This window comes from Delphinus delphis, chromosome 2 (assembly GCF_949987515.2).
Source record: "Delphinus delphis chromosome 2, mDelDel1.2, whole genome shotgun sequence".
Taxonomy (NCBI): domain Eukaryota; kingdom Metazoa; phylum Chordata; class Mammalia; order Artiodactyla; family Delphinidae; genus Delphinus; species Delphinus delphis.
In genome coordinates, this window is record NC_082684.1 from 167189766 (window position 1) to 167216580 (window position 26815).

The following is a 26815-nucleotide window of genomic DNA, read 5'->3' on the forward strand; positions in this document are numbered from 1 at the left end:
GACGTACTAGCCAATGACCATTAAGTGAGCTCACCTATAAATGGGATGGAAGCCAAGGAATCACCGGGTGGACTGGTACTTGAGGCCTTCCTCTCCTCCATTCTTTTTATATGGACCTCGCGGCGAGCATCATTAGGTAGCCAGCAAGTGGTGTCTGAACCGGGCTCTTGGTCATTCACTGCCAAGATGTAAGACTGATGCCTTAAAGGCTGCGGCGTTTGGCGACCAGATGGAGGTTTTTCTCTTAGGATGACAGTTTCTTTATTATCTACAGCATTTGATTGCTGAATTTCAGCCTCTTGTAAATTTAAATCTTGATTCCTTTGAGTGACGGATAATTCCAAATCTGGAGTGCCAGCATTCTCACTCATCGGAGGGGCGGGCTTAACAGAAGCTCCGGATAGAGAGGGGGGCTTCCCAGTGTCCACTTGGTGATCGCGGGCACTTTCAGTCCTTAACCATGTCTGCTGATTCAAGAGACTGTTTTGATGCAAGTGATTTACTGGTCTTTGGTCTTTGATGGAAACAAACGAGTTCTGGCTGGAGGATGGTTTTGTGACGTGCGTAGGTGCTTTCAGAGAATTATTTCGGACTTTCACAAGAGGTGACCTGTCTTGTGAAATACCTCGAGGCTGGGACATTCCGCAGGTAGTTTGAAAATTTCTGTTGGGCTGCAGTGGTTTCAGATCTGCTGGAATTCTTTTAAACTGAGACACCAATTCCACCCCTCTGCCACTCACTCGCCTGTTGTCAGAATTCACAACACTCGGAGCCACTGTAAAATTGGAACCTCGGAAAGATTTGTGAATTTCTTGCTGCCTATGCCTTTCATAAATACCTCGCCGATCATCCTGCTCGGTAAATCCACTCCACTTGTAAGTCTGCTTTCGTTCTCCCTTTACATCGGGTGGTGGGCATTCAGAATGGACGTTTTCTAAGGTTTCACCCTGTCCCTGGATAAAATCCCACGAGCGAGTTCTATGGTTACTAAAACTAATAGAAGGAGATGTCAGCGCTCCTTGAGATGCACTCCTTGGACAGTACTTCATTAACACAGAGTCCTCCAGCCTCTCCTGAGACACGCTGCGTTGCCGGATCTGAACGGACTGGGGCACTCGGTCCTGAGAGGTGCTCCGACGTCGTATCTGCAAGGCAGCGCGGTTCAGTACCACCTGGTTATAATCTGTTGTGCTCTGCGAGGCTGCTCTTAAACTATCTAACCTTTCTTGAATTGTCCGACAACCCATGTGCAACCGCCGGTTATCAATATACTCTTTGTAAGTTTTATAGTTTTTCCAGTCTATGTGCTGATGGGAGTTTGGAGAATAGTGATTGACAGATACGGGAGGAGAATCCACAGCTGGAGACCTGCTGCTTGCCAGTCCTTCTGAGTGTCCACTGTAATGGCCTGATTTAAGTAAAATGCCAGAAGGTTCCAACGACCTGGAGCCGGTCTGATGGATTAGATGGGACGTGGGAATCGAGGATGGTGGCGATGTGGTTCTTGATGCTGTTTTGAAAGAGGTCTGCTCGTTCCTGCCGTACCTCACTTCCTCAGTTCTGTGGGAGGGAACCGTGTGGTTGCTTCTACTAGGTAACAAATCTATAACCTTCTCAGAAGGTACAATGACGGTCCTTACGCTTTCACTGCAGACACACACTGCCGTGTTTGACTTGGCCACCTCTGGTGGTGACGGAGGCACTTGTATTTCCATCCTGTAGGCCCTGCCGGGCTGCGTCAATACTGGGGGACTGGTCTGCGGTTTGCTCGTGGAGGAGTCTGGAGGAGCTGTTTCAGGGGGCGGCACCGGGGCGGGAGGGGCGGGTGGCAGCCAGGGGTAGCAGACTGGTGGAGGTTCAGGTATGTTGCGGGCATTGCCGCTGTAGGCTTCGTTGCCCTTCAGGTAGGCATCTTGAGAATACGCCTACATGAAGATGAGAGAAAGGGGTCACTTCAGAGTCATCAAAGGAACACTTGTTTCCATTCTTGCGATGCACTATGTTATTTTACGGTGCCCTGCTCTTGGGTGGCATTCACTAAAGCATGCAGGCAAACACAGTGCAAGGGTACTCCACAAATTCAGAAAAGGGCTAGTCTCTCAGAAATCAAATAAATTGTAGAATTTGCAAAAAATATAAATTACAACTGCTTATTTTCTCAATAGACCTGAAACGCAGCAAACTCCGCCCTGCCCTCGCCACCATTAATTAGATACGGACGTCTTGCTTCTAAAAATGTCCCCTTTCGAGTTTTATGATTTTTTTCCCCAGCAGTTGGCAGGTTAAATGGCTGCCTAATAAATCTCAGCAAAACAAGACTCTGATCTTTTGCCAGGGTGAAGGTGAAAATATTTAAAACCTTCACCAAATACATCTTCACTTTAGGCACTGCTGCTATCATAAATATTACATTGAACACTGTCTTGCCAATTAATGATTACTGAGTCGCTAAAAATAATCCATTTTGATAAATTAAATCCTCCAACAGCCAGGAGAAATAGAGAATATGCACACTTAAGAAATTAAGTACATATTAAAGGCGTAAAATATGAAAAAAGGTAATTCATCTTCCTGGTATATAATTTATATTTTTTTATTTTACGGTAATGCAAAATTGTATCGTACAAATTTATTTGGTCTCTTTTACCTGTTATAAGGAGACATTTCTCTATTACTAACAGGCAGGCATGCAGCTCCAATTATTTTTTATCAATTATTCACGAAATTATCTAGGAATGTTTTTTACAACTTAAAAATAACAAATTAAGTAACAAGACTCTATAAAACAGAGCTAACCGATATAATTCAGGACTATGTCCAACAGCTGAGACAGTTAGGTGTGGTGTCATGTTACACACCCTCCCCTAATCCAAACAAGCTTAATTCAAGACTATCATCACATCCTCTCTTTGCATTAGACAGCTTGCAAAGCTCAGGTGCAGCCACAAACATAACATAACAGCAAAGTACTAGGAGAAGAGAGAGTGTGAGATAATTAAAAAAATACAGATGCAGATAGATGTTATGTTTTAACACCAATTATGCACAGGATACGAAAGAAAACCAAACATAAAAAGAAAGAAAGAAAGAAAATAATATATCACAAACACATTCTGCAAATTAGTAAGATTAACACCACGGAGAGATTCCTCTAAGCAAACTTACAGTTTTAATAGATTGGCTTATTACAAATCTCTACAAAACATGATTTATAAAGCAAGGAAATGGCTTCTGTGCAGTTCTTACCAGAGCTGTGACATCCTTTGTAAATTGTAGCTAGCAGAAAATAGGAAAACATAGTAGAAGCTGCTTACTGATATAAAGACAGAATCATGTTGTCATATTGATGCTGGAGAACAGCAACCTAAAAATACATCTATACTGATTCCTCTGGAAGGTACCAAGAGAAGTAAAGGGCAGTGAGGCATAAAGAGTAACTTCAGTATCCTTCTGAGCATCTTTTTCTCACGCTTTTATCTGGTTCTTATTTGATCTGTCTACCATTCTCGAAAACAAAATACATCTGGTGACATGCATTCCTAACAGATATTTTCTTCAATATGCACTGCTGTCTGATAATGTGCCACAAAGCTTCCCTTCCACAACAGCAACATTGATGCCTCTCATTTCCCCTGAGTTTCTTCCATCTCTGCTTCCAGATGACAAAACGAATGCTCTATTATGCATTTAAAATAGTACAACCTCCTCCTTCCCCTGTAAATCAGAGCATAACCACAAGCTGTCAGCTGACTGCAGCTGCCTGTACACTAGGATTTGGAACGAAAGAATGGCTGTTTTATCAAATGGGTTTCCCTCAAAAATTAAGATCTTCCAATGCTGTACCTTTTGGCCTATTTTATTAAGCTTATGAAAATAGCTACTGGATGGACATAAAGAATATTACTTCCAGAGTAATTCTTTTTAACTTCTAAAGAATATTATAGAACCTAAACCAGGATGCAGTGAGAAACGAAAGCCCAGTAGCTAAAAAAAACATGCATGCCATAATATTTCTAAGGTATGAACACAGTCAGTCAAAATACACATTTTGGCTATGTGCCACTGACATAACAAGCTTATCTTTTTAATGCTGATTGTAGTAGCGCCAGCACTGTTCCGTGCAGGAAACCTGTGTGTGGATGAGTGGACTCGCTGGTACAGTATTGTTAGAGCGTGTTTGTGCAATTTTATTAAGCATCACCTGAAAGGGGTGGTGTATTCCTTATGCCTGATGATGTAGGGGAAGTTTGGCTGGTGGGCTTCATGACTTCTCAAGACCTCTACTACGTTAATGTACGCTGTAAAACTTGACGTGAAATTACAAACTTATTTGGCCACGGAACCCATTTTTTTCCCGGGGTTTTAACACAATTAGAACTTCTGCTGGGAAATGCTGTTCTAGAACTAATAATTTAAAGATACCTCCTTTATTCAAATTTGGGGAGGAATATTATCTTTTAGTAATAAAAGTATATGACCAGAGCTATTAAATACTTGAAAAGGTATTTGACATACTTTAGATATTGCTAAGATTCCTAAATAGTCTATATTCATGGGTCCCCACTTCTGGGTAAAATCATGGCAAAGGGGTCCTTAAATATACACACGTGGACCACGCGTTAACAGTGGACGGACTAAACAGAATACCTTACACATACAGTACTACTGTCTAATGCAAGCAGATATGGTTGAGATAAAGTATGAATTCATTCAGCAGTAGTACTGAATTTCCTCACATATCCTCTCAGTTCAAGGACACTAAAAGAGCTTGTTTGTTTATCTATCTATTTAAAAGTTTCTCATTCTCATAAAGTTTGAGAACCAATACCATTCAATTAACATCCATGGGGAAATCAGCAGTGCTCCAAAGGCCACTGTCGCTTGATATGTGTTCCAGGTAAGTCATGGGAATAAACTTCTACGGCTATGCTGAGAGGTGCGGTGCAGACACAAATTATCTCCAGAATAAGCGTAGGCATGTAAATTAGGAATAGATGATATGACAATTTTAAGGAGTCCCCTTCTCCCAGGATGCCTTTAAGTGTTCCTCTAGAAAACAAACTGCCTACAGAGGAAAGCCTTAGACGGGGCTCGCGCAAACACTGGGGTGGATTACAATATTCAACTCTTTGAGAAGAACGTGGAACCCATTAATGAGGTTTTACACTCTGAAAACAGAATTTTAAACTCCATAAGTTGCTCATAGCTGTGACTGTGGCGTGCTTTCTCTTGAGTCAGAAAGTACTCAGTCTTTCACTGAGACACCATGGTCAGACATTTCAATGGTTTAATTACCCCCTGGGAATCTCTGAATTGTCAATAGGCACCAATTAAACAATACAAAATATCACTTAAGGTAATTTTTATATAATGATGTCAATTTATATTCTTTTATAATGACATCAAAATCATCCTGTATCAATAAGTTTGCCTGAAATGGCGTGGCCCAGAAATTTTTGAAACCAATGTCATAAGAATTGCATATTTGGCTCATAATAATTTTTATTTTTACGTTTAAGTCCAAATGGATACTTCAGAGTATCGAGTTGGCCAAAAAGTTCATTTGGTTAATGAGTACGCTGTTGAATAAAGTTCTTGGTGAAAATGAAAAATGTGTCATTTTTACTTAAAACTGAACGAACTTTTTAGCCAACCCAATATATATCCGGAAGTTTTGATGGAATTAGACAACACTCAGATTTTTCCCGACTGATTAGCACTTGGGAATTCAGTAGGATATGACAAAAAAATCCTTAGCCAATTTTTTTTTTCATTAGGCCTTTTATATATCACTCTACATTTTTTCTTGAATTTCCTTTACCCTGTATTAAAGTTTTATATCTTATAGTAGCTTAGTAGTTTAAAAATTAATATTTTAAAATTCAAGCCACACCTAATGAAAACGAAATAGTAGCAGCCCCGTCATGCCTACAGATCCAAAATGTTCTTTAAACGGGGGGGGGGGGGGGGGAGGAGAGGGGAGTAAGGAAAGACGCCTCACGGAAGTCTTCATTTGGAATTAGAATTGTAAAGAGCATTTAAATAAAATGTAATGTTAACAGTCTGGATCTTGACTATATGTATTAGTGCCTAACAGTAGCTAAATAGTCCAAAAATAATCTTTCAGTTCAGTTTTAGTAGACTTGCATCAAAATCACTATTACCATACCTATTACTATTGCGATAGTATTACTATTACTGTACCATATTTACTGTCTAGTAAACAGGAAAAACAAACAAAAAAGTACAGAATAAATAAGCTAGTAAGATTAAAATTCCTGCCTACCAGTTTGTGTTCACAGGCTGACCTGTTAATTTTATACCATTACTTATGATAAAAGCAAAAGTAACTACATATCTGTTTGGATAATTTTAAAACACACGTCAGACATGCCACAGTGGGACGTGGGAGAAGCGGATGTTGTGGATACTTTATACCTTTCTAAATTATTTGAAACTTTTCTAACAAGCAAGTACTATTCTTATAATTATTTAAAATACTTTTTTAAAAAAAAGAAGTAACTGCTTCAAACTTGCAAAATATGAAAGAACCCTCCAGAATTCCTGTTCTCGCTTCCCTACTCTAAAGCAAGATTACCTTGATCCACACATGACAAATGGATACCTAATTGTAAATAGAATAGTATACTGATTGTGGAACATAATAAATAATTATTTTGAAAGTAATTCTAATAAATCTAAAGAAAAATTGGGGTTAAATTACATTTTTCAATTTATATCGCACATTCATGGAGTGGTAACTAGGGCAATGGACACAGATCTCAGAGATGAGTTTGCCTAGCAGCTCTGACCCTGACCGGCAGTGTGAAAGTAACAGCCACTGACACTCTTCATCTGGACCCAACGACAGTACGGGACTGTGGTTTAGTTTCAAGTACAGGCTACATACAGTCTCAGGCCTAACTGGGTTCAAGTCCTAGTGCCATCACTTTCTTCCCTGTTACACGAGAAAAGCTGTTTAACCTGGCTGTTAAAACACAAAGTAGGGGCTTCCCTGGTGGCACAGTGGTTGAGAGTCCACCTGCCGATGCAGGGCACACGGGTTCGTGCCCCGGTCCGGGAAGATCCCACATGCCGCGGAGCGGCCGGGCCCCGTGAGCCATGGCCGCTGAGCCTGCGCGTCCGGAGGCTCCGCAACGGGAGAGGCCACAACAGTGAGAGGCCCGCGTACCGCAAAAAAAAAAAAAGAAGGCTCCAAATACCCTCGTCAAACATCAGACACACCCGAGGATCTCCACAGCCATCAGAACTGATCTACTTAAAACTGAATTTTGAGTCCATGGATCTAAAGGCTTAACGAAGTACCTTGAAGTCTGCACAGAAAAGAACACCCAGCTCTAGCGCTGAGAGCTACCATGGGTCCGTTGAGGACATATTTTTTTCAGTCAGCGTCACTGTTTAGGTGACTTGACAGGTGGTGGCTATTTCATTCACTCTCAGTGTCTGAGAGGGCAACAAAATCGTTTTGTCTTTTTACAAATGCAACAGGAAGTGCTTTTTATTTTGTAGTATTACCTTAAAAATATGAACTTGTCTAAGTCTATGATCATGGTCTAAAATATAAGACCACCAAATGACTCAAATGAATACAATACTATTCTATTGTTAGTTTAAAATGTATGTCACTGTACATACATTTTACAATGTATGAAAATGTATGTTAGTTTAAAAAATGAGGTTGCCAAGTACAGTAGTACTATTACCAGCACTAGTTTAATAACATAATAAATAATTCTTAATTTTACTTCATGTTTTTCAACCTCATGTCACTGTCTTCTGTGAATTATGAGATTTATTATTATATACCTGTCCTTACATGACGTAAGTTTTGAACCAAATTAAATTTTCTATGCCACCTCTCAAAGATGAGCTGAATACCTCTAGAACAACTTGATCTATACATCACTTGAGGAGCAAACGCTCATGGACACCCAATCCTGCCGTGACCCAGGCAAATATATAAAAACTGAGACAGGCTTTCTCTTGGGTAAATGATGTTTATAGTAGCTGTAAAAATGTTCATGTTTATGTTTTCTTTACAATGAATATTCAACCTCACAGGGACAAATACATCTTTAAAAGCATATATTTTAAGTAACAGATTTAAGACCAACATAAATACTTCTGAAGGCCCCTTATAGAACATTTTCATTCTAGAATCTGTTAGAGCGAAGTATTTCCACATATGGTTTTTTAAATCCCAGATTCTCTTTGGGTTTTATAATAGATTTTTAAAATGCCACTTGTAGATATCCCAGCTAAAAGCATTGATGTGGAAAAGAAGTCACTGCATTTCAGTGTCCTTCAGGGAACAACGGAGAGTCTGCACTAACTATAAATACTCCTTCAATTTCCTAAGGCAAATGTGAATGAAGACTGGGTTTAAAAGTGAGGTTTTCTTTTATCATCAAGGATATGGGCTTTTAATTTCTTATGATTAAAATAACTCAACAAGTTTTAAAGATGAATTTTCTGTTACAATATATCAGGACCCTGAGGAACCTTGAAGATCTGTGTGCTCAGGTCACCCCAGTGAACCAACTTCTCCCTGTGTTGCAACACTTTGTATTTTCCCTTTATCTTAAATAAAACACAAGGAAATTAATTAACCTAATTTCCCATTGATCACATCCTTAGAACATGATTCCTTGCACTCTTGCTCTCCTGCATCACCCACACAGCAGGCTAGGATGGCAATTCTGTGCCTCATTCCTGGGAATTTATACAACGTTTCACTGTTCTCAATGTTTATAGAACGTTTCACTGTTCTCAACAGTGTCCAACCGGTGCCTTCACCTTGGCAAGCAAAGAGACTACTGAAGATGAGATGTCAGTTCTGTTTTGGAAGTGCCCTCTGTCTCTGAGTCAGGAGAATGCAAGGGTTCAAGGTAAAGTTCGTCCTACCGTGTGGGCATCACCTCCTGGTCCTTTGCATAAGTGGAGCCCTACAGGAGGACCCCCCTATTTATTTTCAGTCTAGTGACTTCACTGCCTTCCATGGTTGTCTGTTGTTCTCTCACTGTGCTGAATGATCAGGGGAGGACTCTACAACTAGTGCTGCTTGACTGAGAAAACCACCACAGATGGTTGCAACTTCCTTGCTGAGACACTCAACCCCAACAGAACTGCGCATTTAAGAAGGGTAATAACCTGTTGTCGGTAAACATGCCATTTTGAAATAAAATCAGTATGCCTTGAAAACACAAGGCTGATCTCCATGGATTTTGGTTAATTATATTTTATGTGTAAGTGAATAAACTGAATCACTAGGATTGGCTTTAGTGATTTTTTTGTAAAAAAAAAATGTTTACAGAAGATTATTTAGGACTTTTGTTGAGCTAAGTTCAAATGAACGCCTTACAAGTGAAAAACATTCCGATTTCCATTCCTACCACAAGGATTCCATCAGTTCTGAGTAATAAAACAACAGCAACAACAGCTATTCACTAAAAGGAATTAAAAAAACAACAACAACAACAATCTTCAGCAGCCACTGCTATTTCCTAGCTCTAACTGTCTTATTCTGCTGAACTACAAAATCAATTGAGGAAAAGTATTATTTTCCTGAATGAAATTTATTTTATCATCTTTTTACCCTCAGCAATATCTAAGCTTAATAAAGGAGTTAAGTACTCCAGTTAATTTGTTTTCTTTCTCAAGAGGAGAAAGATATTTTAAGATAAATGCTAAAGATTTTCAACTATATAGTTTCACTCCCTCTCTAAGATGCTAACCTATTTTTCCCTTAAGGTGCAGACTCTATTCATTGTGAACATTACTTCTAATGGAATGAATGGATACTGTTAAGAAAACTGCTCGGTAAGTTAATTTACAGACAGTAACGCTTATTGGAAAATTAATAAATGGCTTTCATAAAATTTCTGACCTCATAGTTTAAAAAAAAAACAATCTAATTCCTGGGGATATGTACTTGCACCCTGAGGCTTGGCTTTTGGTTGAAGGAGTATCTAGAATGCAACATTTGGGCAAACAAACTCTTTAGGAATCTCATTCCAAATGACAACAATAAGAGTTTACTGCGGAATCAATAAAATATTCTCATGTTGCTTAATTGTAAAAAACGGACAATAGTCTCTCTCTCTCCCTTTGTTTTGGTTTTTTGGTAAAATGTAGAGAAAAACAGAGCGTTTGAGTTTTTTTTCCCTAGAGTCTTTTAAAAAATGTTTAATCCACCTCCATCTTTAAAGAATTTTTATTAACATTCATGACTATAAAACAATCCACATATTTGAATAAATAAAACTCACCACTTGGAGAATGTCTTCATCTTTTGGCATAACACTAAGTTCCAATGTGGTATCGCTGAAATTGAATAGACACATACTATTTTAGGGGAGGCAGAAGTATACAAGAAAGACATAAAGGAAAAAGAGTTAACTCACAAGTATTTTTTAAATTTCTTATGAGTTTAATATGGGGGTTTTAAAAATCTTTACATTTCAAATCCGAATCATTAAAATGAAAAGAAGTCATTTATATATATAGGCTAATTATGTACAAAAGAGGGCACCCTGCCGTATGTTTGAGCTATTCATAATCAGTCATGTGTTCTTTATAACATGTTTCTAATTTAAAAACATGAAGTATATTACTTATATTGAATACTCCTGGAACAAAACTCATCAATATATAATTGTGTTTTATTTTCTTTCAGGTCACAGAACAAATTACAAATTTTTACCACCAATTCTCTGTTTATCAAGTTAAAAATACATTAACATAAAAATAATCAGAGAACCCTCAAATTTAACATTTTAGGCAATATTAAACATCCTAATTTTGAAATAATCCCTCTTGGCCTCAAATGGGAAGGAAATCAGAGTTCACCATCACAACCATCAAAATGACTCATTTTTTAAAAACCATATAGCATCTCAACAATTTACTGTCTTCTCCGTGATTTAATTTTAGAGCCTTTACAGGAATAGCTCAAAGTCTCATTTTATTTTGGTACTGTAAGTGTTCTGTTAAAAATAACAGAGAAGTTTCTCTAGGTTTAAAACAGTTCAAAGGGATAAATTATACCGAGTCCTGTGATCTGGAATTAACACTTAGATACGGCAAGAACACTGCTATCCCCAGCAGGTGCTTCAGTATCTACCCTAACAATATCAGATAGATTTTCCCCCAATACAATCAAGAGATTAAGAAACAAACAATAACAAAAACAAAAAACCCCAAATCTAATCATTTACTGGTGTCTCTATTCGAACCCTTATTTTTAGGTTCATAAATGCTGAGAGAAGAGTAAAACAGTTAGAACCACAGGTTCAAATAAATTCTACGAAGAAAATATGTAGGTACTTGTATTTCAACATTTAGAGTTGGTAGAAAATACATACTGATGCTTAGATAAATTCTTCTGCAAGGATACATTTTTACATTAATACACTGCAGAATCTCAATGGCTTTGTGCTGCATTAATCCATTTGCTACCAACTGCAGACAAAAGGAACACAATTTTTTAAAAGAAAAATAAGATCATGAAAAAACAGTATTTATTTTTCAAATTGCTTTATTGGTTGAAAAATTAAGACTGTCATTCCAAAGTGTTATTATTATTCTGAAAGATGAACTGCACCAGTAACAAAAAAAACAAACAAACAAAAAATTAATGTGGATTTTGAGGAAAACAAAGATTAAGTTATGGTTGTTTGGAAAAATAGTACTTTTAAAGAAGACATGTTAACAAATACACTAAAAAACCCTTAAATTACAGGCTGACAAAACATACTGGTATATTTATCATGATCTAAATTATTTGCAGTAAAAGAAAATTTGGGTGGATCTCCCCACTGCCTCCAGGGAGGCTTTCAATTCTTCACCAGTGCCCAGGTCTCCTCAATATTTAAGATCAAATAGGGCTCACTGTCAGGAACACCTAGAATCCAACAGTAAGGAGAATACTCTGAGATCAATAAATCATGATCACATCACTAACTGTAAAAGTGACAACATATTAGGGCATTCGTGTACATAAGTTAGATTATAGCATGAACAGCTTTAGACGTGGTTAGAGGAGCTTGATAGAATTCTTCAGAAAATAATGAACCTCAATTTAATTACAGACAGGTGAGTATGGCTAATATACAGCAACAGATCATCCAAAAGTTACTGTATTTGAATCTGGGAAGAACCCCTTGTGGTGATGAGCTGGAAATCAGATCCCAGAGTCATGGCTTATGCTTGACAGAAATTTAATACAGCAACCTCTTTGGCTTTCGATTTCCTTATTTGTAATTAAAAAAAAAAAATTCTAGGTGTGTGATAGAGAGAGAGAGTAGGACTAAATTATTTTTGCAATCAGTCGCTCTATAAATATTTATTTACCTTTAGAACTCAAAATCCTATTCTGTAGAATGTAGGCAAACGGATTAAAGGACGATTTCTTGCTGTCTTTGTTAAAACAAATGAATCTGAGCCAAGAATATCATTCAGTAAAAGGTATTTAAGATAAGTTATCCTTAGTGGTTTTAAAATAAATTATATATGCATTTATATATATATTTATTATAAACAAATTAGAAATTTGATTATCACTTCAAATAAAAGTAGGAAACTTAATGGTAAATCTAAAACGTATGCCTCTCAGGCTCTAAAGGATTTTAATTACAAATCTGATAAACTTGCCAAAACAAAGCCACCAAATACGCCATACTCAGATAGTTTGTTCTTGGCAACTTTCAAATGCATTTTCCACTTTAAGGGAAAGTTTCAGATTTCCACAGCACATCAATTTCTTATAGGAATACAATATTGCATTAAACCTACTAGTTTCAGTGATTTATAAAACCCATCTTTGGCCAAAATTAATCCTATTTCAAGACTCTTACCTGTTCTGGATTAAAGCGATTACTTGGGAATAGGTCTTTCCAATAACACTTTCTCCATTGACTTTTATAATTCGATCACCTTCAAAGAGAAATTAAATAACACATGAGGAATTCCTTTAAAAAGTCACTTGTGAGTACTTTTGAAATACTTCTTGAGTAATATACTTATTTTTAATATATCCTTGCTCGTTTTTTAAAGTGTCTTTTTACAAAAATGAACCTAAATTTTAATATATCTAGCTACTTATGAAATATAACTATATTTTAAATAAGAGTCCAGCCATCGATGAATTTAGAAACCTCAAGAAGTATAATCACCAAGTGACCACAATTATACTATTTATGCCCCTATCATTTGTTTTCTGAGTTGTAAAACTACTATTTATTCCTCCATTTACCCTGTCCTTTCTAATAGAGAAACACTGTTTAACAGCCTTAGACAATTATTTTTGTTATCTCAGTGGTCTCTAATTTTAGTCCAACTGATTTTCTTTGTTGTATTCTCTCAGTCTATTTAGTTTATTGATTAGTGCTACACTGCAGAACTTAAACATGGGTATGGACATGGTTTTGACTTTATATCTATTAACTTGTTCTTCATTTTAATGGGGAAAAGGATGTTTGGTTACTCAGAAAAATCAGTAGAGCAGAAAGGAAAATAATGAGAGAAAGGACAGAGGAAAACAGGAAAAAACGTATTTTTTGTGGGCTTTGCACAGTCCCTCAACTTCATCTTCCCAACCCTGGAAAGCTTAGAATATGAGAGATGATACATTCTAGCTAATAGAATGTTATGTGTTCACTGATGTACATTTTATATATACTAATGATATTGAAATTAGGCTTACTTTAACTATGACAAAAAAGATAATTAACAAGTTAACAATGCATTCTAATAAATCTTACCAGCGACACCCACTATTTACATGTGTAGCTGCAAAGATAACATTTTATTCAAAAGGCAGTAAAAGATAGTTTTTCACTAATTCCCTTTTTAAATTATTTCATGTTTAGAAACAAGAGAAAAGGGTAACTATTTTAGTGTGTGCATTAATCTAAACTAAATCCTACTTAGTTTTTTAATTAAAGTCACAAAATATTTCAGAACAGCTACCAGACCACATCCACTGACAGCTGCAGATGAAGCTGGGCTTGCATTGCACTGGAGACTTAAACTACTCTTTGTGGTGGATGAATTCATTCACCTCTAGCAGGTCAGGCTCTTCCAGAACTTGGAGCTCCAAGATGATTTCATTTACTTCAATGAATATCTCCTTCATTTGCTATTTTATTAACCTTTGTCAAAATTAAATGTACGCAAAACAGGTTAAGAGGGCCTCTGAGGGTCCATTATCTGAGTGGTAACTAAAAGTGTCCACAATATATCAATTACGGTATTTCTGCCCACCCATCCATTTGGGTATCAAAAAACATATAACTAATTAGGTCTCAAAAACAGTAATAACTGATAGGAAGAAAAAGGAAGAAACATACAGTAGGAGACAGAAGGAAAAACATGGAAAATGAAATGTGGTAAAAATGAAGTAGAAAAGAAATGAAAAGGTAGGTTTAAGTAAGACTATCGAGCACCTGTGCACAATCCAGCTTCAAAAGCAGGTCCTCCCTCCTTAACCTGTTTGACGAAGATGGTATCCATGGGCTCCAAGCGGTTTCTTTGTTTTCCTGTGCGGAAGAAAAGAGCCAAGGCATAATTTTACCTCACGATATTTTCTTAAAATAGCAAAATAAAAAATGATATTTAATTGAGACAGTGAAGCAAAGATTTTTTAAATGAAATGTTAGACACATATCTTAAATCTGGATGCTAAAGTCATCATTAAGAGGGTTCCAAGAACTCCAACATTTATTTTTCTTCTTCCATAACACAACCACCACAATAGCAACGATTTCCATTTACTGGGAGCATTCTGTATGTAAATCATCACACTAAATATTACACATACCTGAGAGCTAATTTCCATAACAAGTAAGTATTTCTACCACCATCGAATAAAAGAGGACACCGAGGCTCAGAGAGACTAAGTAAATTCTCTTAAGGTCACACAGCTAGATTACACAGGCGGTATTCAACTCCACTGCTTTTTAACACTGCATCATTAAGCACTAAGTCACAATCCTAAATAAGACAGTTCTTTCCCTTCAGGGACTCTGGAGGGAGAAAGACATATGAACAAAGAATGGTACTACAGGGGCTTCCCTGGTGGCGCAGTGGTTGAGAGTCCGTCTGCCGATGCAGGGGACACGGGTTCGTGCCCCGGTCTGGGAAGATCCCACATGCCGCGGAGCGGCTGGGCCCGTGAGCCATGGCCGCTGAGCCTGCGCCTCCGGAGCCTGAGCTCCGCAGCGGGAGAGGCCACAACAGTGAGAGGCCCGCGTACCGCAAAAAAAAAAAAAACAGAGACAGATACAACATACAGTCATGGCAATGAGGAGCTCGTGATCAAATCTGAAAGCCAGCACTTCACAAACTGCTATCCATGGATCGTCTGCATTAACAGCTCAGGGGTTTGAAAAAAATCATTGTTTCGGGGTCCAATCAGAAATCTGCTTTGTCAAGAAGTTTCCCAGATGATCCTTCTACACACTAACATTGGAGAACAACTGACAGTTTCAATACATAGAAGTCAAAGGAAGAGTCACAGGTGAGAGGACATTTAAACTAAGCGACAAGCACCAAGGTAAGTACTGAGAGGGGACAAACAGGTAGACAGTGGTTCTCGGAGTGTGATCACCAGACCAGCAGCAGTAACACAACCAGGGAATGTGCTGGAAATGCAAATTCACGGATCCCCCACCCCAGATCTACTGAATCAGAAACCCTCATGTGGCCGTGATGCATACTCAAGATGGAAAATCAATGAACCAGAAGATGCAGCCCTGACCCTTAAAGAAGAATATAACTGAGAAAATAAGGCGTATATATGTATGGAGTTCTTTCATCATACTTGTTAGACTGTGGCGCTGGGCAGAATATGACTGTCAAATATAAAGAATCCATAATTATTGTCATATAAAACCAAATTTTTATCCAGGTATATCACAAAGGTGGCTCAAAAGAAGTAGAAACCAATAAAGGAACGTCTATCAGCAACTCCCCTTACATATTTAGCTGTTTACTCTGAAAGACATCCTCTAAAAGTAGTGAATGGCTAACTCTGCTTAAAATGCAACAGGGCACAGAGGAAAACTGCTCATGTTTTAGACACTAGGAGACAGGGATCCAAATCCTTGCTGTGCCACTGGATAGGCCAGGTGCAGGTAAATAAACGTTTTTACTTAAAAGAAATGATTGCTTGTTCTTTTACAGTACAGAGACATGTTTTTGCATTCTTGAAGGGTTTCTATGAAGACTCAATAAGATAACATGCAAAAGCGCTCAGCATAGCTTGTAACTGGAGCAATTCCTTGGTAGATGTGTATTTCCACTCTCCATGGTGCTTAGATGAAGACTAGTCTCATATTCTTACGTTTTCAAGCATGAAAAATTTGCAAGGTTGTAAAAATATACCTGCAAAGTATCTATCATCCAATTTTCAAAAATATATATCAGATCTCTTCCCAAGGAAACTCTATACAGCTCTCTAAGTTCAGAAGACGTGAAAATATTATAAATCCTTTGGTCACCTCTGATTGGCTATGACAGACAGCCCTGACTGCTTTCTCCATGAGGTTTTGGAGGAAACAGAGAACTAATGCTAGTTAAATCCCTACTGTAAGGAAGAATGTCCTCATTCTTAAGAGATGTTTGCCGAAATACTTAGGGACTGATTGTAATCTTATATTATCATATTTTATTATTATATTATTACATTTCCAGTATTATGATAATGATATCTGCAACTTAATTTTCAAATGGCTTGAGAGAAAAAAATAAGCCAAGATATCCAAACACCCAGACACATGTATGGATGGACAGATAAAGCAAATATATACTCAACATTAAGTTAATTGTTGAATCCAGATGGATAAGGTATTTGCTGTACTTTGAAAATCATCATACAAAATTTGGGAAAACTTTCTGTATGTGCCAGGCTTTATTTTTCTTCGCAGAACTTGTCATCCGCTACTTAAAGTTACATGTTTATTTGCTTTCATGCTGGTTGGTTGTCTCTTCCACTAAAATGAAGAGCAGGGGTTTTTGCCACGTTCACGGATGCTCACAGCACCCAGAACAATGTGTGGCACAGAATAGGCATTCGATAAAGCATTATGCAATAAATGAACACACTTATTATTTAATTCTTACATCAAGCTGTCAAGAAAGTCGTTATGATTTTAATACTGTCACTATACTGAGGAGGAAACAGACGAAGTAACTTACGAAGAGGGAGAGTAGGGATTTGAATCGAGATCCAAATCCAAACATGGTGTGTTCCCTCCTGCTTCAAATGTAACCCAACTACTTATTCAGTTGTCAAGCTTTACCAAATACAAGGAGACAGTCCACTTACAACTAGTTTGAAAGGGAAAAGAAGGTTTCTTTCAATGTAAGTCACTTAAAATGCAAATACTTAATGCCAACCCAGCTGGTAATCAGGCTAGGTCCTTATGCAGCCAACTCAACATTTACAACAGTTGGTATTTAAGGAAAACCATCTATGTTTTCTAGGCTAGAGATCTGAAGGTTTAATAAGTTTTGCTGTGCCAAGTCACTGCTTTCATGGAAAGATTTATATAATTAAAGAGAGGACGAATTTTTTTTTTTTAATTCGGTACGCGGGCCTCTCACTGCTGTGGCCTCTCCCGCTGCGGAGCACAGGCTCCGGACGCGCAGGCTTAGCGGCCATGGCTCACGAGCCCAGCCGCTCCGCGGCATGTGGGATCTTCCCGGACCGGGGCACGAACCCGCGTGCCCTGCGTCGGCAGGCGGACTCTCAACCACTGCGCCACCAGGGAAGCCCCGAGGACGCTTTTTTTTTTTTTTAATTAATGTCTTCTAGTCCACTATGTCCCAAACGTGATTATACCGTACTTATATTTAAAAATACAAAATGTAAATGAGCATTAATGAATTCTACAAAATAATAAAAAGCTGGCGGGGTAGCAACGTAGTGACTTCTGAAAGTTCTGATAGGCACTTTCACTCACACAGAATAAATTGTAGTCCAAAATAATTTGGTTTTGATTTCTATAAAGGAAATACTAACTTTGCAATGACTACCATTATAAAATCAGAGAGACTTTGCCACAAATTGACAAATCCTTCAATACACTGTGCCTGAAAATACATGAAGATGGAATAGACTAAAAGAAGGGCCAGTCTTACAGCAAGCACTACCACATCTGCTGAGAGCTGTGCTTTGATTCTTCTTGTTCACTTTCCTTTCTGGACTGTCTCCAAAATTCTGACTTGCTATTACTACTGTGGATTTTAACCAATTCCTTCTGGACAACAGAAAAATGTCCCATAGGCGTCCTTTAATTACAGGCAGGTTTAACTAAGAAATATCCCTCTCTTCAATTTCTATATTCCTTGACTCTAAGTCTTGTGTTAAACACGTGGTTCAGTAATTTTAAGAGTGTCATCTCTTTAATATATGCTCTCTGTAATTCCACTGGAACTGGAAATCACAAGCATCAAATTTAAAGTGTGTGTTATTCAATCTCTTACGTCTTTAGTTTTTTACAGTCGGTTTCTAGATATGCAGAACAAAGAGTCCGATCCCGAATTGTAATTAATCAGGAACAAGTATTCCCTGCTTCCCTGTAGGACCATTTGGCAGAGCCAGGTGGCTTCCCTGGCAATTCTTAGTAAAAAGCCTCTTTCAATTCTACATGCGTATTTTATAATTTCTCAACTTTTTGAGAACACATAGGATGTGTTTCAAAGAACTGCTAAAGACCTTATTCAAGTATTATTCCCTTGACCTTATCAAAAGAAAAGGGAAATGTGTCTTTCTAGCACACACATGTAATTAAATCGTTCTGTATTTGAGAAAAGGAAGAAGACAATGACCTTACATGAATGAGAATGGCTAAAATTAGCAGGTACTGAAAAGGTCCCACTTTATGCTATTTAGCATACAATTAGTAAAGACTTAAATAAGAAGCTATAAAAAGCATACATGAATTTGCCTGAAGTTGAATGTTACACTTTGAAATCAGAGAGAATGTACATACTTTTACATTATAGTAAACATAATCAGCTGAGGAAAAATAACTCAACTAAAAGAAATAATAATATATAGGTAGTAGCTGCCATCCAAACACTGGATGAACATCCAGGTGGATATGCTTTTTATTCTCCATTCCTAGTATAAGGCAGTGGTTAACAGCTTGAGCCCTACGACCAGATTACCTGGTTTAAAATCCCAGCTCTACCACTTACTTTCCAAGTAGGGTTACTGGATTTTGCAAAAATGACTGTCTATGAGAAATTCAAATTTAATTGGGCACCCTGTAGTTTATCTGGCAACCCTACCCCCAAGTGATGTTAGACAAATGATTTATTTGTACCCCAGTTAACTCAGCTGAAAAATGAGGATGATGACAATTTATTTTTACCTGGCAGGGCTATTGTGAGGATTAGAAGAGAGAATCCACTGAAATACTTATATGATGCCTAATACAAGTAGGTATTTAATCAATGTTGTTACTATGCTAATCTGATGATAAAGCTTTAAAAAGTTTACATAGAGATCAGGGATGAATGAGGCCACACTGCTTGTGCTTGATTAAATACTGGTCCAAAGAGTAACAATACAGACTCAACTGGCATATTGGGGGGAGTTGAAGAGTACAAACCGAAGAACACCAAAGAACAGAAGGAACAAGTAAGAGACTATACTAACAAATTTCCAGTAACTGACACAAACTACTCATCTGTCTTCAAAGAGACTGGCGTCTAAAAGCCAGAGTGCTCTAATGACCCTCTTCTTGGGGGAATGCTAAAATCCAAATCACTTGCAACATTTAAATTGTTTCAAAATTTGAAATATGAAGTATACAAAGCAAGCAGCCTAAAGCAAATAGATTATTTTCAGAAGTAATATTCTTAGAACTATACCAGTTAGAAACGAGACACAGAGAACGAAGATACACAGAGAAATCATAGGTATAGATCAGGGAATCCTATAGTTAGTTCTAGGGACAAGAGAAATGTATTTATCAGAGTTAAAAAAAAATTATACTTTAAACAAAGAAATACCATCTTACGTTTTCACCAAAAGCAAAGCAGCAGAAAATAATGGCTATCACTCAGATTGAGATTTTTAAAAATTCTTCCTTCTCTCTCACAGTTCTCATAGATGCTACCGAACAACTTTTTTAATGGAACCAAATCTCTGTTTTTATAATGACAGTTTTTTTAAGTATTCTTTTTACTGATTTCTTTGTTGTAAAAAAAAGAAAGAAGACAAAAACAAAGAAACCCTCTATCTATCTCTACACTAGAAAAGGCTGTTGAAATTAAACTGTGCTTCATATGAAAGTTAAAGTTAGATAAGCCTCGGAAGACGTGTGCTCTCCACAAAGGCGGAAAGCTATAGAGGTCACATAATGGAGTTGTTTTTTTTTTTTGCAGTACGCGGGACTCTCACTGTTGTGGCCTCTCCTGTTGCGGAGCACAGGCTCCGGACGCGCAGGCTCAGCGGCCATGGCTCATGGGCCTAGCCGCTCCTGGGCATGTGGGATCTTCCCGGACTGGGGCACGAACCCGTGTCCCCTGCATCGGCAGGCAGACTCTCAACCTCTGCGCCACCAGGGAAGCCCCATAATGGAGTATTAAAGCTCCAGGCATTCATTATTTAAAGAAAATCAATTAAATAGCTTATTGAAATTAATATCTATTTTTCAGACCCAAAATAATTGAAACCACAATGTAGATTGAGACAGACAGATATCAAAGTTAAATCTGAATAATAAAAAATGATCTTTGTTTCTCTTTGCTGGGTCACAGATTGACACAGAAAAAACAGGGCATGGAGAAGCATTTATTGAGCAAAAGTTAGGAATTATGGATCTATTAAGGCAAAAAACAAACAGAGGGAGTGATAAATAGCAAATTCAGGCTAGTAGTTACCTCTGGGGGAAGAGAATAGAAAAGGAGTGGTATGGAAGGGCCTTAACCATATTTATAATCATTCATGTCTTAGTGAGAGAGAAATGGAGGAGGGGGGTGTTAAAATGCTAAGATGACAAGGACAGGTGGCCAGCATTTGGAAGTCACATTTCTTCCCTTTATTTTCTGTTTGCCTGAAATATTTCATAGCTGTTTTTTTTTCATTGTTGAAAACAGGCTTCTAAAAAAAGAAAGAAAAGAAAAGAAAACAGGCTTCTAATTTTTATTTTAGGGGTTTGGTTTGCTAACGGCATACAAAACTATCTTAAGAGCCTAAGAGAGGCATTGTCTCACATCAAAAACCCGTATGTATTATATGAAAAATACTGATACATCCTATATGAAAATTAAGTACAATCCAATTTAAGAAGACTGCCATGGCAGATTATTGGGTCCCTTTCCCCTTCGGTAAGGGCAGAAGCACTAAGGAAAAAAAAATGCATTCCAGCTTTTTAAACCTAGGCGGTCCCAAATTTCCACTTACGATGCTCTCATTTCCAGAGTGATGGCTATACTCTTTGAAACTATACTCCCAAGCCTCCAATCTGTAGCTCCAACAATTCTTATGAGCTCCAAACCCCAAACTCCAATAGTCTCTAGACAACGTCAGCAGAATGTCACCTGTCAGGTCTCAATCACATTTCATCCATTATAAGCAAACACACTCACTACTCAACCTCATCTTTAAGTAACATCAAATGGAACAAAGTGAAGTTAAGAAAATCTGCTAAATATTAAAAAGCAGATCATGTTCTAACTTAATCATGACAAACGTTCTTTCAGCCCACACCTGTCTAATTTTTTTGGTTTACTTTTTAGTGTGGTAAATGCCTGGCATATACAAAAATAGAGAAAAAAAGTAGAATAAGCCCCCCCCCGAACATAATGTAAATAATTATTAAAAATCTGTCATCTTGTTTCATTTACACTCACATTTTTTTCCTAAAGTATTTTAGTGTAAATCCCAGGTATCATGTCAATTCATTTACAAATACTTCAAATAGTTCAGTATGCATCACTAACAAATCAGAACTTTACTTCTTCTTAAAGGAAAGAAAACAAAATCTGTTCACAGTTCTCCATATTATGCAGTATTTTGCACAATCTGGATCATATAAACTGACAACAAACCCAAGCCTTCCTTCTACTTTCTTCTATCTTCCTAAAAGCCTACTTAACATTAATGAAAAGCAGTATTTCATGACACAGGAACGGTAGCACCAAAAGCTATGAAATAAATTTAGAAAAGGTCTCACGTGTAAAACCACAATAGAATCCTAAAATTAAGTTCTGGAACAACTTTCCCACTCCTAATGGAATGCTCTGCCTATCTATTCAAATTCAGTGAGGTCACCTATGCAAGAGAACATCACTACATGAAAATCTCTGGCACACAGAACAGTGTCTGGCATATAGTGGATGCTCTAGAAATATTACTGCTGATTGATTCAAATTAAAGTCCTAGTAAATGCCAACAGCAAGACTGCCCAAAACCAACTTGGAGACATGTTTCAGGAACAAAGCTATTATTGTACTGCAACTGATCTATAGGATTTCCCTGAAATAGAAGGAAAATGCTGCCACTTAATAGTAATTTGAGTACAATACCACTAGGTGTCAGACGTGAACCAAAATTTTCTGGCATTATGAACCACCTAGGCAAGAAAGACTCTGGAGGATGTTATTCATTCAACAAATATTTAGTGAGCTTGGACAACGTGCCAGGAGCCTATCACTCTACAACGAACAAAACAGTCCTGGGATCTGTCTTCCGGAGTATTTGAAGTTCATGCAGCATCGTCTTTTTCTCTCTCTGAAAGTTTCAGGAATTTCACAAAGTATGTATCACGTGTAGATTCAGAGCCGTTATTCCAGTTGTTCTAGATTTTAAGTTCTCTGCAAAGCCGGAAAAATGTGTTGCAGTGTGCTAACCACGGGCAACTATCTTTCCATGTCTGACCTTACCACTGCCCGACCCCATAACTGATTAAACCTGCCCCTCATCTTTCTCCAAACCCTTTAGTCCTCTCTGGTCTTCAAGACTATCAGTCTCCCTCAGAAAACACTTTCTTATAAGTTTACCCACAGATCAATATTACAACCAAATTCACCAGTAACCTCCACTTCCTTTCCCCCTTGACCTTTCAAAGCATTCCACTTGCCAATGTCCAGCTATGGACAATTCCAACCAGACCCTCCCTCCGCTCTTGTTCTTGGCCTGCAATGTCAAATGAGTAAAACTGCGTGACCCACTGATTTAGAGTTTCCAAGTTCAGCTAAGTGCTTGACATTACTCACTAAAGTCTGTTGCTTGTATTTTAATCTCTGTTCCCTCAAGGCTGCAGTTTCAAACTTCTAACACCCTTCTTGGACTTGTTCTGCCATCTGGATTTGTTCACACTATTTAGATAACCTTCTTTCTTACTTTACTGTCTTTCAACTGCTGAATCCTCATCTTTTTCTTTTTTAAATCTTTGTCTGTCCTTACTTTCCTTTGCTCTTTCTCAGTTGAGGATTTAGTTACCAGCCTTCTTCAGGACCTTGTTCCCCAAATGGTCTCTTCTCAAGTGTAAAACCAATCTCTCTTCTTCTCTCCAGATCTCACAACACACAAAAGCTTCCCAAACTTAAGAGAACAACAAAACTTCTCCCTACCCTGCCACATAGCTTTCACCTCTCATTCCCCATCCTTTCATTTTCATACTTCTTGAAGAATAATCTATACTCACCTACTCTCATTTCTTTACTTCTAATTCAGGGTTTCTCAGACATTGACAAGTATCCTCTGGGGGACAGCATGCATCCCCCCCTCCCCACTGTTCCCTGTTCTAATTTATGTCACAGCCCACTGACGCACCGGATCCACTCTGCCCACCACACTGAAACTATTCTTGGTAACTTTACCAATTTGCTACTTGTCAGGGCAGGTCCAACAGTATCTTATTTTTTCTTTTTTCAATATTTATTTATTTGGCCGCGCCGGGTCTTAGTTGTAGCATGCGGGATCTAGTTCCCAGAGGAGGGATCGAATCCAGGACCCCTGCATTGGGAGCACAGGGTCTTAACCACTGGACCACCAGGGATCTCCCCCAACAGTATCGTTTTAGTCTCCACCCTAATGAATTCTCTAGGGCAAATGCAAGTTATCCACCCTCCCCTAAAAATGATCGCCTCTTAATTAGCAAGCCATCAACTCCTCCTGGCTGTCCTTATACCTTCCAAACTTATTTTCAGATTTCCTTTCTGATTCTCCTTTCTCTGACCAGCTCTTAGATGTTGTCTTTCCTAGAGTTCTATCTTTATGCTGTGTGTCTTCATGCTCTCCGTGTATGATTTTATTGATGCCTAGGGCTTAGTTATAGCATATATAATGATGACTTCCAAGTTTATTTTCAACCCTACCTCTCCCTATGAGCTCCATACCCAAATTTTCAACTAGGTACTGAACATTCTACCAGCATCAGAAACATAACTTATCCCAGACTGAAATCATTTCCCCGGGGGAATGAGGTGGGTGTGTTTCACTTCCGTATCCCTCAGTCAATGATACTTCCATCCATCCACTCATTCATGCCAGGAAAGCCAAGCATAATCCTCCACAAGACATCTTTAACTGGTGACATACAATCTACCCCACGTCCTACTACCAAATCTGGGCAAAAAACAACTTCTAAATACCTCCGAAATCTGTTCTCGAAGGCTGTTTTTTCCTTTGTCCTGATAAAATCCTATTCAGCACAAAGTACACCCCATCTGAGAAACCCTTCCCTGGTGGTCAGATGACTTGCCATGCTGTGATCCTGCCACAGTTGTGCAGACCTCTGTTTCTGCACTTATGTAATTATTTTACACCTTCATCTTCCACCATCCTATATAAAGGTTCATCAAATGCATATAGGCCAGGAATTGTTCTGGGTTTAAAGAAAAAAAAGTAATAAAATAAAGTTGGGAATTTCCTGGTGGTCCAGGGGTTAGGGCTCCGCGCTCCCACTGCAGGGGGCATGGGTTCAATCCCTGGTCGGGGACTAAGATCCCGCACGCCGCGTGGCCATAAATATATACATGCAAATCATTTTTAAAATTACAAAAAAATAAAAATAAGGTTCCTGCTCGACAATCCACCTGAGGCAGAAAAATGTTCAATGAGAAAAAAGCAGCATGAGAGATGGTGAAAAGTGTGACAGACAATAAAAAGCGGAGTGCGAAGGGAAGGGAGACGGAGAGGCAGGGATGTGATACCATTTTTAGGAAATGGCCAGGGAAGTCCTCTCTAGCAGGTGACATCTGAATCACTATCTAAAGGAAATGAGATTACAGGCTATATTGCTCCCTTCCCAACAATTAGTTTAGTGACTGACTCTTGGAAGTGACTCAACAAATGTCTGCTAAGAGAATGAATAAACAACAGGAAATATATTTCTAGACTGAACGCATCTAGCATTCATACGCAAATACTTCTATTGCAGCTCTACACCAGAGATGAAAAATTATCTGTTAAATTTTGAAAGCAGGGACCATCACAATTAAATTCACTTTTTATTAACTGGATCTATGAATCATGTATTTTGAGTATAGACTAACTGGAGAGCAACCAGGAAGAAAATGAGCCTATTCAGCTAAGTGGTGTCTGTGATCAAGGTCTTAAGTTACGGAGCAGCTAAGAAAAGACAGCTCAAAATCACGTAATTACAGGTCATCTCTGGAGCAACAGTTTCTATAGAGAAGTGATTTCTAGGGCAGTCTAGAACATTAATACTCCAACCAGGTACTTTCCTGGACTTACACCTTTATAGCCCTATTGTTCAGTATCCCAATTAGTTCTCTAAAATCCTAGATCGCCTATTTCCTAAAGGTTTTAGAACCATTAAAGAGATTTTTTAATCGCCTTTACCCTCTTGACTGCCAAACTACCTTCATGCAATGTCTCACAAAGCCTGAAAATCTACTCCAAAAATTGGATTTCTGACAATACCTACTTTAATGCAATCAAATTCCCTTCATTTTAGATTTCTGTAAGTATGATTTCCTGGGACCTTTAGAGTGAAGTTAGATTTTTTTTTTAAACCTCTCATCTAACTTTACCAGTGTCCCAGTTTATTTTACAAATTCCTACTAAGGTCCAGGATTACCGTGTTTTTGTTATTAGTGTTCCAGCTTACACACTTAGCAACTGTGTGAAATAAGATTTCTAAATTTAAAAAGTGTCACCAAGACTTTGTGTTCAAGGGGGACTGATGGGAGCAAGGTGAAAGAAAAATAGGAAGGAAGTAGAGAGACAATAATTCCTCAACAGCTGAGGTCAGATACTAACATGCTGACTTTTGCAGCTTCGGGAACAGTCATTTGGGAATAGCACCAAGTGAAGGTGGTACTAGGGCGGTACCCCCCTTTACTCAATACATTTACTCAACAAACATTTGTGCTCCTACTATGTACCATGAACTTAGCAGGCACTGAAAATTCAACAATGAAAGACAGTGTCCACCCTTAGTGATCTTTGTTCTTAAAGTAACACATAAAAACATTTTTTAATAAACATAATGACTAGTTTGGGTATGTAGGAAAATTTTACTTCGAACATTCTAATGCCCAACTCTTGATAAAAGACAGAATCCCCCTTCTTATTTTTCTATTTTCTGTTATCAGATCTGTATTATTATCATCACCTCCCAGGAACAGGTATATTAGGAAGTAGGAAGTTTTCACTTGTTTACTACAATCACTCAGATTAACTGTGTCCAAAATATGAGTAGGGATTTCCCAGGAGAAAATCAGGGAAAGAGCCTACCTGCATCTTTCACTAGTTGTGAAACAGCACTCTACTCCATCTTGTACAAAACATCCTTTCAAACGTTTGGAA

General features: G+C 38.0%; 1 protein-coding gene across 5 annotated transcripts in view; it reads right to left on the reverse strand.

The window, feature by feature from the left end:
- Nucleotides 1-26815, reverse strand: part of ARHGAP21 (Rho GTPase activating protein 21) — a 128412-nt gene that overhangs the window by 34073 nt on the left and 67524 nt on the right. For 3 of the 5 annotated variants that reach the window (XM_060006213.1, XM_060006211.1, XM_060006212.1), the window contains exons 5-9: nucleotides 14466-14558; nucleotides 12876-12954; nucleotides 10290-10344; nucleotides 3247-3276; nucleotides 35-1925 (exon numbers count right to left, since the gene is read on the reverse strand). In XM_060006213.1, coding sequence (XP_059862196.1) covers nucleotides 35-1925; nucleotides 3247-3276; nucleotides 10290-10344; nucleotides 12876-12954; nucleotides 14466-14558 — 2148 coding nt within the window. The remainder of the gene's footprint in view (nucleotides 1-34; nucleotides 1926-3246; nucleotides 3277-10289; nucleotides 10345-12875; nucleotides 12955-14465; nucleotides 14559-26815) is intronic. The other 2 variants (XM_060006215.1, XM_060006214.1) reach the window with 1 other exon arrangement.